The sequence below is a fragment of the Aotus nancymaae genome, unplaced genomic scaffold (genome assembly GCF_030222135.1).
Source record: "Aotus nancymaae isolate 86718 unplaced genomic scaffold, 86718_ANA_hifiasm-v0.15.2.pri h1tg000016l, whole genome shotgun sequence".
NCBI lineage: Eukaryota > Metazoa > Chordata > Mammalia > Primates > Aotidae > Aotus > Aotus nancymaae.
This window is the reverse complement of record NW_026988428.1, coordinates 34,861,867-34,881,894: the sequence shown is the minus strand read 5'-3', so window position 1 is coordinate 34,881,894 and position 20,028 is coordinate 34,861,867. Positions and strand designations below refer to the sequence as shown.

The 20,028-nt window shown below is 41.7% G+C and overlaps 1 protein-coding gene across 3 annotated transcripts in view; it reads right to left on the bottom strand.

The window, feature by feature from the left end:
• The window catches only part of TMT1A (thiol methyltransferase 1A), a 39,511-nt gene extending 31,906 nt beyond the window's left edge, over positions 1-7,605 (bottom strand). Inside the window, exons 1-3 of one of the 3 annotated variants that reach the window (XM_064377093.1) lie at positions 7,529-7,605; positions 6,290-6,389; positions 4,831-5,434 (exon numbers count right to left, since the gene is read on the bottom strand). In XM_064377093.1, coding sequence (XP_064233163.1) covers positions 4,831-5,328 — 498 coding nt within the window. In that variant the 5' untranslated portion in view covers positions 5,329-5,434; positions 6,290-6,389; positions 7,529-7,605. Of the gene's footprint in view, positions 1-4,830; positions 5,709-6,289; positions 6,395-7,528 lie in introns of those variants that run through there. The other 2 variants (XM_064377094.1, XM_064377095.1) reach the window with 2 other exon arrangements.
• Positions 7,606-20,028: the final 12,423 nt, after the last annotated feature.

Sequence of the window (20,028 nt, the reverse complement as noted above, 5' to 3'; positions counted from 1 at the left end):
TGTTCCCTGGCACTGCCTTGCAAACCTTTGAGAGAACCATAGAATTCTGAGCAGGAGAGTCACTTCACACTAAGCACATCCTTGAGACTAAATAACCATGTCTGTTTGTTTGTTGTTTTGAGACAGAATTTTGCTGTTGCTGCCCAGGCTGAATGCAATGGCATGATCTCGGCTCACCACAACCTCTGCCTCCCGGGTTCAAGAGATTCTCTTGCCTCAGCCTCCCGAGTAGCTGGGATTACAGGCATACGCCACCACGCCTGGCTAATTTTGTATTTTTAGTAGAGACAGGGTTTCTCCATGTTGGTCAGGCTGGTCTTGAACTCCTGACCTCAGGTGATCCGCCCGCCTCGACCTCCCAAAGTGCTGGGATTACAGGCATGAGCCACCACACCCAGCCTTAAATAACCATGTTTTTAACTTTTGTATCATTTTCACAAATAAGTACATGATATGATTAATGAAAATACAGACACATCTAAAATCATTACTGAATTCAAGGTAACATTTTCTCATTAGGTAATCAGTCAGTGATGCTAAATGTAAATTACTGCTTGTAGGAATTAGCAACTGCTGCTTTCATCAAGGAGTCTTATAAAGATTGGTCAAGTAAGGCCAGGCGCAGTGGCTCCCGCCTGTAATCCCAGCCCTTTGGGAGGCTGAGGTGGGTGGATTACTGAAGTTGGGGTTTGAGACTAGCCTGACCAACATGGAGAAACCCTGTCTCTAAAAGAAAAAAGGATTGGTTAAGTATTGGCACAATAGATGTTATTACATGTTGTGGGTAGGGGGGCGTCTTCAGAAGTTTTCTACCAACTACCTCTGAGGGGAGTAGGGAGAGAGGGACCAGACAGTCACCTCAAAAAGTCGTGGTAACTGCCCCACTCTTCTTGGCCTCCTCTAACTATCCTAGTCTTGGCCCCTTAGGCAGATTTTAGAGACAGAGTTCAGTTTAGAGATGGAGTTCCCCCAAATTATATGGGTAAGTGCAAGACCCAGGTTAGGAATAGAAAAATTGGAATTTCCTGATTTATTACTTCTTTTTTAAAAAAAAATCAGGTCAAGACACGGTGGCTCATGCCTGTAATCCCAATACTTTGGGAGGCCAAAGTGGATGGACCACTTGAGGCCAGAAGTTGGAGACCAGCCTGGCCAACATGACGAAACCCCATCTATACTAAAAATACAAAAGTTAGCCAGGTGTGGTGGCATGTGCCTGTAATCCCAGCTACTCAGGAGGCTGAGGCAGGGAGAATCACTTGATCCCAGCCTAGGTGACAGAGCAAGACTCTGTCTCAAAAAAAAAAAAAAAAGGAATATTTTTGCATTTACATTAAAGAGAGCCAAATCTACTACCTGTGTGACTTTGGGCAAACTCCTTAATCTCTCTGAGTCTAACATGTCCTAACATTTCTACTTTAGAGGACTGTTGAGAGAGGGTTAAATGAAAATGTAATAAAGTTCCCGGCAGGGCCAATGGCTCATGCCTGTAATCCTAGCACTTTGGGAGGCTGAGGTAGGTGGATCGCCTGAGGTCAAGAGTTCAAGACCAACCTGGCCAACATAGTGAAACTCCATCTCTACTAAAAATACAAAACAATAGCCAGGCATGGTAGCATGCACCTGTAATCTCAGCTACTGGAGAGACTGATGCAGGGGAATTGCTTGAACCAGGGAGGTGGAGATTGCAGTGAGCCGAGATCTCACCACTGCACTCCAGCCTGGGCAACAGAGCAAGACCCTGTCTCAAAAAAAAAAAAAGAAAGAAAATGTAATAGTTCCCTTATTATATCCAGCAGAGAGTGTGCACTTAGCAGAAGCTAAGGAAGACTATCAAGAAAGTGATACCTTTAAGAGTTGAATTGATTTTTGGCACTGTAAACTGAGATAATAATTACCTGCCTTGCAGGGGTGTTGTGAGATTAGTAATGCTGTAAGCAAAACATCTACTAATGTACCAGTTCGTGCCCAGTCTTAGGACACAAGAACCCAGCATTTGGGTATAAGAATCAGTCCTTTTTTATTTACTGCTCTGATATTGAGCCAAAGACAGGATTGTATGATTGTCTCTAAACTCTATCTCCAAGTTCTTTTCTTCCTGAGGAACTTCCTCTATTAGAAAATAAAACTGAGGGTCAGGTGTGGTAGCTCACACCTGTAATCCCAACACTTTGGGAGGCCAAACCAGAAAGACCACTTGAGCCCAGGAGTTTGAGACCAGCCTGGGCAACATGGCAAAACTTTGTCTTTACAAAAATACAAAAACTAGCTGGGTGTGGTGGTGCACACCTGTAGTCCCAGCTACTGGGAGGGTGGGGAGGCTGAGAGCTTGAGCCCAGGAGGTGAAGGCTTCAGTGAGCCGTGATCCACTGCACTCCAGCCTGGGCGACAGAGGGATACCCTGTCTCAATAAAAAACAGACAAAACCGGGGATTACAGAACATGCCTTTCTCCGAGCATAGTAAATTCAAATGTTAACATATCCATTTATTTAACTTTGTTCAGAATAGAAAATGAATTTAAACTAGCTAAAAATAATAAGGGTAATTTGTGAAAACTACATGCAGGTATAAAGAATTATAGACTTTACAGAAAGGTTTAAAATGAAAAGTAATTCTTTCCCTGAATCCAATCCCATTTCCAAGTGATAACCACTGTTAATAGTTACTTGTCTAGGCTGGGCACAGTGGCTCACACCTGTAATCCCAGCACTTTGGGAGGCTGAGGTGAGCGGATCACCTGGGGTCAGGAGTTCAAGACCAGCCTGACCAACATGGAGAAACTCTGTCTCTACTAAAAAATATATATATATACAAAATTAGCCAGGCATGGTGGCACGTGCCTGTAATCCCAGCTACTTGGGAGGCTGAGGCAGGAGAATTGCTTGAACCTGGGAGGGGGAGGTTGCAGTGAGCTGAGGTCATGCCATTGCACTTCAGCCTGGGCTACAAGAAGGAAACTGTCTCAAAAAAAGTTACTTGTCTATCATTCCCATTAACATACACACATAGATGTATGTCCTCTCTCCCCCTTACACAATGGGCACACAGTGGGCCTACGCTCTACCTAACATTCTGTGCCTTGATTGCTTTTTGTTCTCATTAAACATTATCGCTTGAGGATTTTTTTTTTTTTTTTTTTTTTTGAGACGGAGTTTTGCTCTTGTTACCCAGGCTGGAGTGCAATGGCGCGATCTCGGCTCACCGCAACCTCCACCTCCTGGGTTCAGGCAATTCTCCTGCCTCAGCCTCCTGAGTAGCTGCGATTACAGGCACGCGCCACCATGCCCAGCTAATTTTTTGTATTAGTAGAGACGGGGTTTCACCATGTTTACCAGGATGGTCTCGATCTCTTGACCTCGTGATCCACCTGTCTTGGCCTCCCAAAGTGCTGAGATTATAGGCTTGAGCCACCGCGCCCGGCCGCTTGAGGATTTTTAAATATCAGCACAGATAACTCTTCTTGTTCTTTCTAACAGCTGCACAGTGTTCCTTTATACAACATGACAACTCACTTACACAGCATCCTACTGATATTTAGGTTATTTCCAGTTTGTGCTATTACAAACACTACTTAATAAATATTCTTGTGTATGGACAAGTTTTTGCATGTAGGATAAATTCCTGCTGGATAAAAGAGTATGTGTGCTTTAAATTTTGATGTTATCAGATATCATCCAAAGAGGATGGTATCCAGTCCCCCAAACCCACCCCAACACTATCCTGACCTTCAAAGAAGTCCCTAACTGTATAATAGGTAAAATTAGTATCTTTAATTAGCTCTTTAATTGTAAGTTTGAGCATTTTTTGTAATATAATTGGTTTATATTTCTGTTCCTGTTATTTGCCCGTACTGATCATGTTGACACGTAATGTCTTTTAACATGAGGGAAGTTAACTCTTTGTCTGTCATCCCTGGAAAATACTTTTTCTAAGCTTGTTTTGTACTTTAACTTTGTTTTTAGGAGTTTTTCTTCTTCTTTTTTTTTCTTCTCACTCTCTGGCCCAGGCTGGAGTGCAGTGGCGTAATCTTGGCTCACTGTGACCTCAGCCTCCCAGGTTCAAGAGATTCTCCTGCCTCAGCCTCCCAAGTTGTGGGATTACAGGTGCCTGCCACCATGCCTGGCTAAGTTTTGTATTTTTAGTAGAGATAGGGATTCACCATGTTGGCCAGGCTGGTTTCAAATTCCTGACCTCAAGCAATCTGGCTGCCTTGGCCTCCCAAAATGCTGGGATTACAGATGTGAGCCTCTGTGCCCTGCCAGGAATTTTTTTCTTTATAGTAGTTTTAAGTTTTTATATTCAGATTTATCAGTTGTTCTCTTTATAGCTTCTCTCCCACTCTAAAAAAAATTTTCAACAGTCTTTTCTAGGAGTTTACTTTTGTGTGTGTGTGAGACGGAGTCTCACTTTGTCACCGAGGCTGGAGTGCAATGGTGTAGTCTCTGCTCATTGCAACCTCTACCTCCCAGGTTCAAGCAATTCTCCTGCCTCAGCCTCCTGAGTAGCTGGGACTACAGGGGTGTGCCACCACACCCGGCTAACTTTTGTATTTTTAGTAGAGACAGGGTTTCATTATGTTGCACAGGCTGGTCTTGACCTCCTGACCTTCGTCAGAAGGTGATTCGCCCGCCTTGGCTTCTCAAAGTGCTGGGTTACAGGCATGATCCACCGCTCCTGGCGCAGTGAGCCGAGATCGCGCCACTGCACTCCAGCCTGGGCAACACAGTGAGACTCCATCTCAAAAAGTTTCAGCCACCTGAAATTGACAGGACTGCCCGCTGTGATAATGGCTGCTACTAATCAGTCCTCCTCACACCCTTTCACTCACCGGTCTCAGCACTCTGCACACCTCGCGGAGAATCTGCTCCTGGTTCTCCACAGAGCACAGCACCAGGGTGCAGACCACCACGTCCACAGAGCCATCGGCCACCTGGTGCATGTTCTCCCCGGCAGCTACCACAAAGCGCTCAAACTGCAGGTGACGGTTCTCAGCAATGCTCTTGATCAAAAACTTCTCAAAGTTGGGGTTGGGGTCAATACAGGTCACCCTGCACCCAGGTGGGTAGAATTTGAAGTTGGTCCCGGTGCCACAGCCCACCTCCAGCAGGGAGAGCTTCCCAGAGGGGCCCGCAAACTCCTGCAGGTTGCTGAAGAGCTCCCGCTTCTTGCTTGCCATCTGTTCGTTGTACATCACAGAGAACCTTACCAAGAAATAGGGGAACCATTTTTTGCATATCCAGCTCCACAGACCCAGAAAGTTCAGCAGGTACATGGGAAATGCCAGGATGTAGACGGCCAGTCGCAGGATAAAGATGGTAAGCTCCATTGCTCAGAAGCGGAGGAAAAAAAAAAACCCAACAGATCAACAGTTACAGACCCGACTCCTTTAATTGCGAAAGAGAGGTTTCTGGCCACACTCCAGAGCCAATCAGCTGCAGAGGGAAAAAAGAACTGGCTGTGCTGCAGTCAAATCGTGGGCAAGAGGCCCATTTTGCCTAATTAATAGATATTTGGCAGAAGTCAGCTTAGCTTAATTTTCATGAGTCAAAATGAGAAGGTTCCCAGCTTTTCCTTAGAAGGAAAGTTGATTATAATCCTTCATTCCTAATCGATTCCTGTTTCCCCTTCTCTGGGTTTAGAGACGACTGCTAGCTTCCTGCTAGAGTTTTACAAGCACAATTATGCCCCACTGGGCTCGTCAGTGACCTCTAAAAGAATTCGTGGGCGGAGCCTGGTGAAGCCACACCAGTGGAGGCTGCCAAGGCCCCTTTATCACAACACGCCCCCCCTTACTTCCCCCTGCCCGACCCTGTTTTGTTTTGGTTTTTTCTTTTTCTTTTTAAAAGGAAGTGAAAGGACATGCATGGCCGGCCACAGTCAGCAAGAATTCTCCCTTTTACATTCTGGGCAGAGGCTCTCAGTGTTCCTAACTCAACAACAGGATTATTTTTGTAAACCAAAAATAAAGTTGTAATGTCCTCCAACCATTTGAATGGATTTTCTCCTCGGCCAGGGGGTTCTTAAAATGTAACCCGAGAGACTAGTTCAGGCCATGATGGGAAGTGGGGGTCAGACGCCAACTTACACTTTTCCGGCATTAACATCAACACAGACCTTAAGTACATTTACAATCTATTCTCTCTGAAGCTTGCTACTTGGAGGCTTCATCTGCATCATAAAACTTCTGTCTCCATAACTCTTACTGCAACCCAGATATCTCCTTTCTGTTGATCCTAGGTCTTTAGATGAACTCAACCAATTGTCAATCAGAAAATTTTAAAACCTACCTGTAATGTGGAAGCTCCTCACCTCGCCTTGAGTGGTCCCGCCTTTCTGGACCGAACCAATGTATTTCTTAAATGTATTTGATTGAAGTCTCATGTCTACCTAAGATATATAAAACCAAGCTGCATCCTGACCACCTTGGGCACATGTTCTCAGGATTTCCTGAGGGCTGTGTCATAGGACATGGTCACTCATACTTGGCTCAGAATAAATCTCTTTAAATATCTTACAGAGTTTGACTTTTTTTTTTTGGTCAATATTTTAAAATCACTGTCTTGGGCTGTACTCCCCCTTTTTGAAAAATTTTTGGCTCAAGGAAGTCAGTTTATGGGCTGCCCTTCTTTTAAAGGACAAGCCTCAGTCTTCAAATTGTGCCTACCTACATGATTACTCAGATAATTTAGATAAAAATATTCCCCAGAATATTCATATTTGGGAGCCAAAGGGATTCAGAAAATAGTTTCAAGCATCCATCTGCTTTTTACAAGAAAGGCTGAATCTAAGCACAGTGGCGGGTGCCCGTGGTCTCAGCTACTGAGGAGCTAATGCAGAAGCATACCTTCAGCCCAGGAATTCAAATCCTGCCTGGGCAACATAGTGAGAGCCTATCTCTTAAAAAAAAAAAAGACTACGAAGGAGAAGAAAGCCTGAGCTCTTGGGTGGTTAGGGAACACAGAAAAAAAATTTTTTTAATAGTAACATTTACTTTTAAAAACTGAGTGATAGATACAGGAAGTGTTCTGTTGTTTCGTGATTTGTTATACGCTGCATTTATAAATATTATATCTATTCCACTTTTAACAGCTTTTTTGAGGTGGAATTGATATATAATAAACTTTACATAGCTGATGTGTACAGTTTGGTAAGTTGTGACATATCTCTATACCTGTGAACCCATCACTTCAGCCAAGATCGATGAACATATCCATCACCCCTATAAGCTTCCTCTTGCTCCATTGTGATCCTCCCTTCTCCACTCCTAATCCCAAGGCAGTCAGTGGCCTGTTTTCTGTCTGTTTTTGAAAACAGGATCCAGGGACCAGGGAAGAAACTGAGCAACTCCACAGGTCTGGAGATTCTAAAGCCCGCAGCAAAGGAGAATGAAAGTAATTTCGTAGAGAATTTAATTCTTCTTTTTAAAAGGGAGAGGCCTATGGCCACAAAGTTTGCTTGTAAGAGAAGCACCAAAGTAACCCCCAGATGTTACCATTAACAAAATTAAAATGCCTTTGGGAACCTACCTGGCTGGACGACTTTGCCACTTATCTCCAGCTATAGGTATTTCCTTTTGCAAATCAGATAACCTCATGATCCTTCTGGTGACACACTCTTTTCTTTTTTTCTTTTGCACTTATCTTTTGTTTTTGTTTTTGTTTAGGAAAACAGCCTGAATGTTGTTCCTGAAACTGTTTTTCAGAATTGTGAAAACAAAACAGCATTCTGGAATTCTGAGCAAAAAACAATCCCTGGGTCACAAAGCCCAGCTGAGACAGATGAAATTGAATTTTCAGGCTAGGCGCCTTGACTCATACCTTTTGGGAGGCCAAGGCTGGCAGATCACTTGAGGCCAGGAGTTTGAGGCCAGCCTGGCTGAGGCGTGAGAATTGCTTGAACCTGAGAGGTAGAGGTTTCAGTGAGCCATGATTGTGCCAGTGTACTCCAGCCTGGGCAACAGAGTGAGACTGTCTCAAAAAAATAAAAATTAAAAATAAAAACAAATTAAATGGTCAAATCAAATAATAGAATATTTAATTTTCAAAAACCCCTACAAAACAAATGTACTGCTGATACATATAACAACAAAAATTAATCTTACAGATTAAAGGAAAAAAGTCCATACTGTAGCATTTTATTTACATGAGTTCCAAAACAAGTGAACTGACTTATAATGTTATAGACATTTTGGGGTTATTGACTTAGAGGCCACAAAGGAGCCTTCTAGGGATATTGGAAATGTTCTATATTTTTATTTTGTTGCAAGTTAAACATATATACACACACACACGTATGTAAAAATTATCAAGCTGTACACTTAAAGTTTGTGCACTTTATTTGTATGTAAATTTATCTCAATGAAAAAGTAATAAGACTGTTTAAGAAAAAAAGGACATAGGAATATAAAAGGAGCATATGTACATATACAATAGAAAAATTTTAAACTATAAGAATATTATGTAAAACTTTATGCTAATATGTTTGAAGACTTGGATGAATTGGATAATTTTCTGCAAAATTGAGAATACCAAAATTGATTAAAGAAGACAGAATATCTGATTAGACTTCTAACCATTAAAGAATCTAAACTGGTGGTAAAGATTCTCTCCTTCAAAACTACCAGGCCTGGCCTCATACAGTGGTGAGCACCTATAATCTCAGCTGCTTGACCCCAGGAGTTCAAGTCCAGCCTGGGCAACACAGCAAGGCTTCATCTCAAAAAAATAATATTTAAATACAAAAGCACCAAGGCTGTATGACTTTATGAAGAGGTTTATACCAAACTTTCAGTCACTCTTATGTTTGTTTGTTTTTGAGACAGAGTTTCACTCTTGTCTCCCAGGCTGGAGTGCAATTGCACGATCTCGACTCACTATAGCCTCTGCCTCCTGGGTTCAAACGAGTCTCCTGTCTCAGCCTCCCAAGTAGCTGGAAATATAATTATTTGCCACCATGCCTGGCTAATTTTTGTATTTTTAGTAGAGACAGGGTTTCACCATGTTGGCCAGGCTGGTCTTGAACTCCTGACCTCAGGTGATCTTCACGCTTTGGCCTCCCAAAGTGCTGGGATTACAGGTGGGATCCACCATGCCTGGCCTCAATCACTCTTATGTAAACAGTTCTAGAAAATAGAAAATTAAGGAAATCAATTCATTGTATAAAGCTAGTATAACCTTAATAATATTAAGGTTAATATTGTGTAGATAAAAACAATACAAAAAAAAATTACAGCCTAAGCTCACTTACGAACAAAGATGAAAAAATCATAAATAAAATGACATCAAATAAAACTCAGAAGTATATTTTAAAATATATATATTTATTTTATTTATTTATTTATTTTTTGTGACAGAGTCTCACTCCATCACCAGGCGCCAGGCTGGAGTGCAGTGGCGCGACCTCAGCTCACTGCAACCTCCGCCTCCCGGGTTCAAGCAATTCTCCTGCCTCAGCCTCCTGAATAGCTGGGACTACAGGCGTGCGCCACCATGCCCAGATTTTTTTTTTTTGTATTTTTAGTAGAGACGGGGTTTCACCATGTTGGCCAGGATGGTCTCGATCTCTTGACCTCGTGATCCACCCGCCTTGGCCTCCCAAAGTGCTGGGATTACAGGCGTGAGCCACCGCACCTGGCCATAAAATATATTTTATCCTAAGAATGCCAAGATGCTTCTACATTCATAATCTGTCAATTTAATGTGTCACATTTACAGATTATAAAAGGAAAGCTGGTATGACTTTCAATAGAGAAGGAAAAATAGTTTATAAAATTCAGTATTCATGTTGAATTCTACCTGCTGATGGCCTGTCTCCTCACCTGAGTACCAGCCTCATAGGGGTACTGTCTTCCAAACATTTCCACTTACACGGCTCACAGGTTCAAACTCTCTTAAATCAGACCCATTTTCTTCATTTCTCCCCTAATTTTGTTTGGTCAATTAATAGCACTATCATTTTCCCGGTCACTGAGGCCTATGTTTTTTGTAAAATTTTATTTATAATAAAATACACATAACAGAACATATACCATTCAAAATCTTTTTTATTTTTTGGGACAGAGTCTCACTCTTGTCATCTAGGCTGGAGTGAGTGCAGTGGCATGATCTCGGCTCACTGCAACCTCCGCCTACTGGGTTCAAGTGATTCTCCTCCCACAGCCTCCCAAGTGGCTGGGATTACAGGCACCCACCACCACGCCCAATGCACTCCTGACCTCACGCGATTTGCCTCTCTCAGACCCCTACAGTGCTAGGATTACAGGTGTGAGCTGCCGCGCCCAGCCAAATTAATTTTAAGTTTACAGTTTAGTAATGTTATAAGTACATTTACATTGTTGTGCAACAAATTTCCAGAACTTTTTAAATCTTGTGCAACTGCAACTCTATACCCATTTGATAATTCCCCATTTCTTCTCCCTGCCCCTGGAAACTACTATATTCCACTTTGATTCTTTTGACTGTTTTAGATACCTCATATAGATGAACTTGTTTGGTATTTTCCTTGCTGTGACTGACTTATTTCACTTTGCGTAATGTCCTCAAGGTTTATATATATTGTTGCATATTGCAGAATTTCCTTTCTCATTTTTATTTCATTTTGTAGAGATGGGGTTTCGCTATGTTGCCAGGCCTGGCCTTGGACTCCTGGGCTCAAGTGATTAGATTCTCTTGCCTTGGTCTTCCAAAGTGCTGAGATTACAGGAATGAGCCACCCCATCCAGCCATAATTTCATTTTTTTTTTTTTTTTTGAGACAGAGTCTCTTTCTGTCACCAGGCTGGAGTGCAGTGGCACCATCTTGGCTCACCGCAACCTCCCCTACTCGGGTTCAAGTGATTCTCCTGCCTCAGCCTCCCGAGTAGCTGGGATTACAGCTGTCTGCCACCACGCCCGGCTAATTTTCATATTTTTAGTAGAGATAGGGTTTCACAATGTTGGCCAGGCTGGTCTTGAACTCCTGACCTTGCGATGTGCCCACCTCAGCCTCCTATAGTGCTGGGATTATAGGCATGAACCGCTGCACCCAACTCATAATTTCGTTTTTTAAGGCTGAATAGTAGGTCAGCCTGTTTTTTTTTTGACAATAGACAGCTTGATAGGTGTGAGGTGGTATTTCATTGCGGTTTTTTTGTTTGTTTGTTTTTGAGACAACGTCTTGCTCTGTTGCCCAGGCTGGAGTGCAGTGGCACTGTCTTGGCTTATTGCAACCTCTGCCTCCTGGGTTAAAGCAATTCTGTGTCTCCACCTCCTGAGTAGCTGGGATTACAGACACCTGCCACCACACCCAGCTAATTTTTGTATTTTATATTTTTAGTAGAGATGGGGTTTCACCATGATGGCCAGGCTGGTCTCAAACTCCTAACCTAAAGTAATCTGCCTGCCTCAGCCTCCCAAAGTGCTGGGACTACAGGTGTGAGCCACTGCACCTGGCCTCATTGGAGTTTTGATTTGAATACCTTTTAATGTGCTTATTGACCATATGTATGTTTTGTTTGGTGAAATGTCTGTTCAAATCCCTAGCCCACTTTTATTTATTTATTTATTTATTTATTTATTTAGAGACAGAGTCTCACTCTGTTGCTCAGGCTGAAGTGCAGTGGCATGATCATAGCTCACTGCGGCCTTGTCCTCCTGCTGGTCTCAAATGATTCTCCCACCTCAGTCTCCGAAGTAGTTGGGACCACAAGTGTGTTTGCTACCATGTAATTTTGGTATTTTTTAATTGAGATGGGGTTTCACCATGTTGACTAGAATGGTCTCGATCTCTTGACCTCGTGATCCACCCGCCTCGGCCTCCCAAAGTGCTGGGATTATAGGCGTGAGCCACCGCGCCCGGCCTTTTTTTAGTTTTTTTTTTTTTGAGATGGAGTCTCACTCTGTCCCCGAGGGTGGAGTGCAGTGGCACGATCTCGGCTCACTGCAACCTCCGTCTCCTGTATTCAAGCGATTCCCCTGCCTCAGCCTCCTGAGTAGCTGGGACTACAGGCACATGCCACCACATCCGGCTAATTTTTTGTATTTTAGTAGAGACGGGGTTTCACCATAGCCAGGATGGTCTCCATCTCCTGACCTCGTGATCCGCCCACCTCAGCCTCCCAAACTGCTGGGATTACAGGCGTGAGCCACCGCGCCCAGCTTTAGTTTAATTTTGTAGAGATGAGGTCTCTGTATGTTGACCAAGCTGCTCTTGAACTGCTGACCTCAAGCAATCCTCCTGTCTTGGCCTCCCAAAGTGCTAAGATAATACGTGTGAGCCACTGCACCTGGCTCCTTTAGCCCATTTGTATTTTTTTTTTTTTTTTTTGAGATGGAGTCTCACTCTGTCACCCAAGCTGGAGTGCAACGGTGCGATCTCGGCTCACTGCAACCTCCGCCTCCTGGGTTCAAGCAATTCCCCTTGCCTCAGCCTCCTGAGTAGCTGGGATTATAGGTGTACACCACTATGCCTGACTAATTTTTGTATTTTTAGTAGAGACAGGGTTTTGCCATGTTAGCCAGGTTGGTCTTGAACTCCTGACCTCAGGTAATTCACCCCCCTCAGCCTCCCAAAGTGCTGGGATTACAGGCATAAGCTCATGCCTGGCCCCATTAGCCATTTGTTAGTTGAGTTATTAGTTTGTTTTTTTTTTTTTAATTGAGTTTTATGCGTTTCTTTATTTATTTTTATTTTTTTTAGAGACAGGGTTTCACCAGGTTGGCCAGGCTGGTCTCGAACTCCTGACCTCAGGTGATCCACCCACCTTGGCCTCCCAAAGTGCTGGGATTACAGGTGTGAGCCACTGTGTCCAGCCTCTGAGTTTCTTATATATTTTGGATATTAACCCTTTATCAGATACATGGTTTGCAAATGTTTTCTCCCATTCCATAGGTTGCATTTTCACTCTGTGATTGTTTCCTGTCAGAAGCTTTTTAGTTTGATGTAATTCCATATGTCTATGTTTACTTTTATTGCCTGTCCTTTTGGGATCATATCCAAAAAGTCCTTGCTCAGACCAGTGTCACTGAGTTTTAGCCCAATGTTTTCTTCAAAACATTTTACAGTTTTTTTGGTATTATGTTTGTCTTTAACCCATTTTAAGTTTATTTATTTATTTTTTTGAGATGGTGTCTGCTCTGTCACACAGGCTGGAGTGCAGTCATGCAATCTCAGCTCACTGCAACCTCCACCTTCCGGGTTCAAGCAGTTCTCCTGCCTCAGCCTCCCCAGTAGCTGGGATTACAGGCGCCTATCACCACACCCGGCTAATGTTTGTATCTTTAGTGAGACAGGGTTTCAACATATTGGGCAGGCTGATCTTGAACTCCTGAACTTGTGATCTGCTCGCCTTGGCCTCCCAAAGTGCTGAATTACAGGCGTGAACCACTGCACCCAGCCTTGAGTTTATTTTTATATATGGTATAAAGAAGCAACCAATTTAATTCTTTTGCATGTAGATATCCAGTGTTCTCAGCATCATTTGTTAAAGGCACTGTCCTTTCCACAATGTATATTATTGGCATTTTTGTTGAAGATAATTTGATTATATATGTGTAGATTTATACTAGGGCTCTGTATTCTGTTTCATTAATCATATGTCTTTGTCAGTTCCATACTGTTTGGATTACTATACCTTTGCTATATATATTGAAATCAGGACATGTGAAGCCTCCTGCTTTGTTCTTTCTCAAGATTGCTTTGGCTATTCACGATCTTTTGTAAATTTTAGAATGTTTTTCTATTTCTGTGAATAATGCCATTGGGATTTTGATAGGGACTGCATTGAATCTGTAGATCACTTTGAGCAGCACGAAGTTTTTTTTTTTTCATGGTAGTGAATGAATGTTTGCTCCCAAGAAACTGGATTAATTATCACGGGAATGGATTAATTCCCGTGAGAGTGTGTGTGTGTGTATATATATATATATATATATACACACACACATATATATAATTGCACTTTAGGTTCTAGGGTACATGTGAAGAACATACAGGATTGTTGCATAGGTACATACATGGCAATGTGATTTGCTGCCTCCATCCCCATCACCTATATCTGGCATTTCTCCCCATGTTATCCCTCCCCAACTTCCTACACCCCCGCTATCCCTCCCCTAGTCCCCCCAACAGACCCCAGTGTGTGATGCTCCTCCCCCTGTGTCCATGTGTTCTCATTGTTCAACACTCACCTATGAGTGAGAACATTCGATGTTTGATTTTCTGTTCTTGTGTCAGTTTGCTGAGAATGATGGTTTCCAGGTTCAACCATGTCCCTAAAAAGGACACGTACTCACCATTTTTGATGGCTGCATAGTATTCCATGGTGTATATGTGCCACATTTTCCCTGTCCAGTCTATCATCAGTGGGCATTTTGGGTTGGTCCCAGGTCTTTGCTATTGTAAACAGTGCTGCAATGAATATACATGTGCACGTGTCCTTATCATAGAACGATTTATAATCCTTTGGATATATACCAGTAATGGGATTGCTGGGTCAAATGGAATTTCTATTTCTAGGTCCTTGAGAAATCCCCACACTGTCTTCCACAATGGTTGAACTAATTTACACTCCCACCAACAGTGTAAAAGTGTTCCTATTTCTCCACATCCTCTCCAGCATCTGTTGTCTCCAGATTTTTTAATGATCGCCATTCTAACTGGTGTGAGACGGTATCTCAATGTGGTTTTGATTTGCATTTCTCTAATGACCAGTGATGATGAGCATTTTTACATGTTTGTTGGCCTCATAAATGTCTTCTTTTGAAAAGTGTCTGTTCATATCCTTTGCCCACTTTTTTTTTTTCTTGTAAATCTGTTTTAGTTCTTTGTAGATTTTGGATGTAAGTCCTTTGTCAGTTGGGTAGATTGTAAAAAAATTTTCTCATTCTGTTGGTTGCCAGTTCACTCTAATGACTGTTTCTTTTGCTGTACAGAAGCTCTGGAGTTTAATTAGATCCCATTTGTCTATTTTGGCTTTTGTTGCCAATGCTTTTGGTGTTTTAGTCATGAAGTCCTTGCCTATGCCCATGTCCTGAATGTTTTGCCTAGGTTTTCTTCTAAGGTTTTTATGGTGTTAGGTCTTATGTTTAAGTCTTTAATCCAACTGGAGTTAATTTTAGTGTAAGGTGTCAGGAAGGGGTCCAGTTTCTGCTTTCTGCACATGGCTAGCCAGTTTTCCCATCACCATTTATTAAACAGGGAATCCTTTCCCCATTGCTTGTTTTTGTCAGGTTCATCAAAGATCAGATGGTTGTAGATGTGTAGCGTTGCCTCCAAGGCCTCTGTTTGTTCCATTGGTCTCTGTTTTTGTACCAGTACCATGCCCTTTTGATTACTGTAGCCTTGTAGTGTAGTTTGAAGTCAGGTAGCATGATGCCTCCAGCTTTGTTCTTTTTGCTTAGAATTGACTTGGCTATGCGGGCTCTCTTTTGGTTCCGTATGAAGTTTAAGGTGATTTTTCCAGTTCTGTGAAGAGGGTCATAGGTTGATGGGGATAGCGTTGAATCCATAAATTACTTTGGGCAGTATGGCCATTTTCACAATATTGATTTGAGTAAGATTTTTAAGAAGAGGTTGTTAAATGTGAATTAGTTGTTAAGCCAGAAGTATATTGTTATTTTATGTTTATGTTATATTTGTAACATGAATTTCACCTGGATGTAATTTTTACATGTTGATTCCTCTAGAGTGAATGGTGTTGAGCATCTTTTTGTGTGCTTTTTGGCCAGTTGTATATCTTCCTGTGTGTGTGCAGTATGAATTAAATGTGAATTAGGTTAAGGTAGTTGATAGTGTCATTCAGATCTTCTGTATCTCTACTATTTATCAGTTATTGAGAGAGGTAATACATCTATATTTATTTATAGAGTATGAATTTGTTTCTCCTTTATTTCCATTTTTGCTTCACGTATCTTGAGGTTCTGTGAGTAGGCATGAGTATATTTATATGGTCATAGCTGCCTGATATATTCATCTTTTTATTATTGTGAAGTATCCCCATTTGCCTTTAGTAACCTTCTCTGTCCTGAAGTCTATTATGCTTGACATAAACTTAGCCATTCTTTATGCTTTCTTATGCTTACTCTTTCCAACTTTCAAAATTCAACCCATTTGTGTCTTTATGTTTCAAATGTGTTTTGTAGACAGCATGTATGATTGGTTTTTGTTTGTTTTTGAGATGGAGTTTCACTCTGTTGTCCAGACTGCAATGCAGTGGCACAATCTCAGCTCACTGCATCCTCCGCCTCCCGGATTCTTGTGCCTCAGCCTCCCGAGTAGCTGGGAATACAGGTGTGTACCACTGCACCTGGCTAATTTTTGTATTTTTAGTAGAGATGGTGTTTTGCCATGATGGCCATGACCTCAGGTGATCCACCCGCCGTGGCCTCCCAAGGTGCTGGGATTACAGCCACTGTGTCCAGGCAGTATTTTTTTTATGATGCAAGTCTGCTGAAAATTAATTCTCTCAGTTTTCATTTATCTGAAAATGTCTTTGTTCACCTTGATTTTTTGGAGAGTAATTTTTCTGGATATGGAATTTTGTGTTAACAGTTGTTTTTTCTCTTTTAGCACTTTGAATATGTCACTCAGATTTTTGCTAGCTGCCACTGTATCTAAGAAGTCAATCAATAATATCATTATAAGCCGGGTGCGGTGTCTCACGCCTGTAATCCCAGCACTTTGGGAGACTGAGGTGGGCAGATCACCTGAGGTCAGGAGTTCGAGACCAGCCTGACCAATATGGTGAAACCCCATCCTTAAAAAAAAAATAATAAAAAAGAAAAAATATATCGTTATATCATAATATGTAATTTGTTTCCTCTCCCTTCTAGTGACTGTTTTTAATATTTTTAAGGCAGTTTTACCATCTAGTCTTTGATAACGTCCATGTTGTCAAAGATTTATCTGAGATTGATCTCATATATTTCCTGCCCAGACCTGAAATCATTCATATCTCCAAGCAGCCTTGGATCCTTTGATAGGGGAGTGATGTCGAGACACTAAAATCTGGGTGCTAGGGTACATGGTATTATTGCTTGTTCGCTGCAGCTAGGCCTTTCCAGTAGACAGATTGAGGAAATACTATTACTTATTTTAAAATAAATATAAGTACTCTCATCTTAGAATGTGGAACAGGAAGGTGGCTAGAACTGTGTTCAATCTGTGGTTTTGACTTAATGCCTCAAAGTTTACTTAAAAAGCACTATGATTTGAATGTCTGTGGCCACCTAAAATTATGTTGGAAAGCTAATCACCAATGTGACACTATTAGGAGGTGGGCCTTTGGGAGGTGATTTGCTTATGAGAGTGGCACCCACGTGAATGGGATTAATGTTCCTTTATAAAGTGGACCCAGAGAGTGGCCTGGCCCCTTTTGCCATGTGAGGACACAGTGTGAAGATTCCTTCTGTGAAGGTAGAAGTGGGACTGACACCCGAATCAGCTAGTGCCTTGTCCAGCCTCCAGAATTGTGAGAAATAAATTTCTGTTGTTTATAAGCCACCAGTTTATTATATTTTGTTACAGCAGCCTAAATACTTTGTCATAGTTGTGCTTTTTTTTTTTTACAGTGAATATATACTATACTTTTATAATCAGAATGAAGCAATATAAAATAATGGAATCTCTATGCAATAGATTAATAAACCAAAGAAATGGGTGCACAATTTATAGAACAGAACAAACAGATCCGTGTTGAATTTCTTTGGTGTGATGATGGTACTGTGATTATGTTATTCTTAGGAGATACATGCTGAAGTACTAGGGATGAAGTCACATGATGCCAGCAGTTTTCTTTCAGGTTGTTCAACCAGAAAACAAAAGAGAGATCGTGTGTGTATAATATGTCTGTGTCAGTCTGTGTGTGTTTGTGTTTGGAGAGAGACACTGTGAGTGTAAACAGGGCAAAATGTTAACATTTGGGGGAAAAGGTAAAGTATATATGGGTAATCATAGTACTATTTTTCAACTTTCAATAGCTTGAAAATTTTCAAAATAATTGGGGTAAAATAATGTTTCATAAAAGTTTGTAAAAATACCCATTATAGTAACCGAAAAAGGTAGGATTTCATGGCAGCTGTCTTTGCATAATAGGGTTATGGATGATTTTCTTTTCATTTCTTTTCTGAGGCAAGGTCTGGCTCTGTCACCCAGGCTGGAGTGCAGTGGCATGATCTCAGCTCACTGCAACTTCTACCTCCTGGCCTCAAGCCATCCTCCCACCTCAGCCTCCTGAGTAGCTGGGACTACAGGCATGCCACCACACCTGGCTAACTTTTAAATTCTTTTTGTAGAGATGGGGTTTGCCATGTTTTCCAGGCTGGTCTTGAACTCCGGGGTTCAAGCAATCTGCCCCCACCTCAGCCCCCCTAGAATTACAGGTGTGAGCCACCATGCCCAGCTGATTTTCTTTCTACTTGTCTGTGCTTTCTCAATTTTATTTATGTATTTATTTATTTTTGAGACAGCGTCTCCGTTGCCCAGGCTGGAGTATAGTGGCATGATCATGGCTCACTGCAGCCTTGACCTCATGGGCTCAAGTGATCCTCCTACTTCAGCCTCCCAGGTAGATGGGACTACAGGCACATGCTAGCATGCCTGGCTAAGTTTTGCATTTTTTGTAGAGATGAGGTTTCACACAGGAGTCTCAAACTCCTTGACTCAAACCATCTACCTGCCTCAGCCTTCCAAAGTGCTGGGATTATAGGCATAAGCCACCATGCTTGGCCCTTTCTCAGTTTAAATAATGAGGATATGATATTTGGGGAATTATAAAAATAAATTTATTTTTAAAAATTGTGTATTTTAAAAATTTGAATTTATAAGCAGAAAAGGATCCTTTGTTTCAGTAATACTTTGGGGATGATATATGAGATATCCAATAGGATAATGATCTATGTAATCAGAAAGAGTGTGTAAATCATGGGTGGGATATTAATATATTAGAAACCAGTTACTGATTCATATATTCAACTTTAGTAATCATCACAATGTTGTAAATAGGTATTAATAATCACCTAAACTTTTATAGACACTAAATAACAGTAAAAATGAAAACAAAGGCCAGGCAAGTTGGTGCATGTGTGTTATTCCAGTACCTTGGGAGGCTGAGGTGGGAGGATGGCTGGAGACCAGGAGTTTAAGACCAGCCTGGCCAATACAGTGAGACCCTGTCTCTTGGAAAAATTTAAATTAGATGACTATCGTGGTGTGGGCCTATTGTCCTAGCTAATTGGGAGGCTGAGGCCAGTGGATTGCTTGAGCCCAGGAGTTCAAGGCTGCAGTAAGCTATGATCATGCTATAGCACTCTAGGCACTCTGAGTGACAGAGCCTCTTTAAAAAAAAAAAAAAACACAATGTTAAAACAAGACAAAAGTTAAAGTCTAGCTTAGATTTCTGAAGTTTACACTATGATAGTTTCTTGTGGTAGAAAGAAATTTTAGAATTGGATTCCAGCTGGCTGACATAGTAAACTAAGCTGGGCAAAAACATAATAGCAGATAATAGCTCAGAAATGTAACCTAATCTGTCATGAGATTAGAATTAAAAAAAAAAAAAAAGAATAGAATTGTAAACCTAGGCTGGGAGTGGTGGCTCACCCCTGTAATCCCAGCACTTTGGGAGGCTGAAGTGGGCAGATCACTTGAGCCCAGGAGTTCAAGACCAGCCTAGGCAACATGGTAAACCCCATCTCTACAAAAAAAATACAAAAACAGCTGAATGTGGTGGCGTGCACCTGTAGTCTCAGCTATGCAGGAGGTGGGGGTGAGAGGATTGCTTGAGCCCAGGAGATCAAAGCTGCAGAGAGCAGTGATTGTGCCATTGCACTCTAGCCTGGGCGACAGACTCCACCTCCAAAATAAATAAATAAATAAGAAATGTAAACCTTATGAGTAATTAGAAGATGTCTTTAAAGTGAAAAGCACAGGTTTCTCCCCTAATAGTCAATACATTTTAGAAGAATGTCTTTTTATTAACATTCGGAGCTATCAAGTGAATCTGAGTGATATTCAGGTAGTGTAAATAGGAAAAGACTAATGTTGTGTTAATT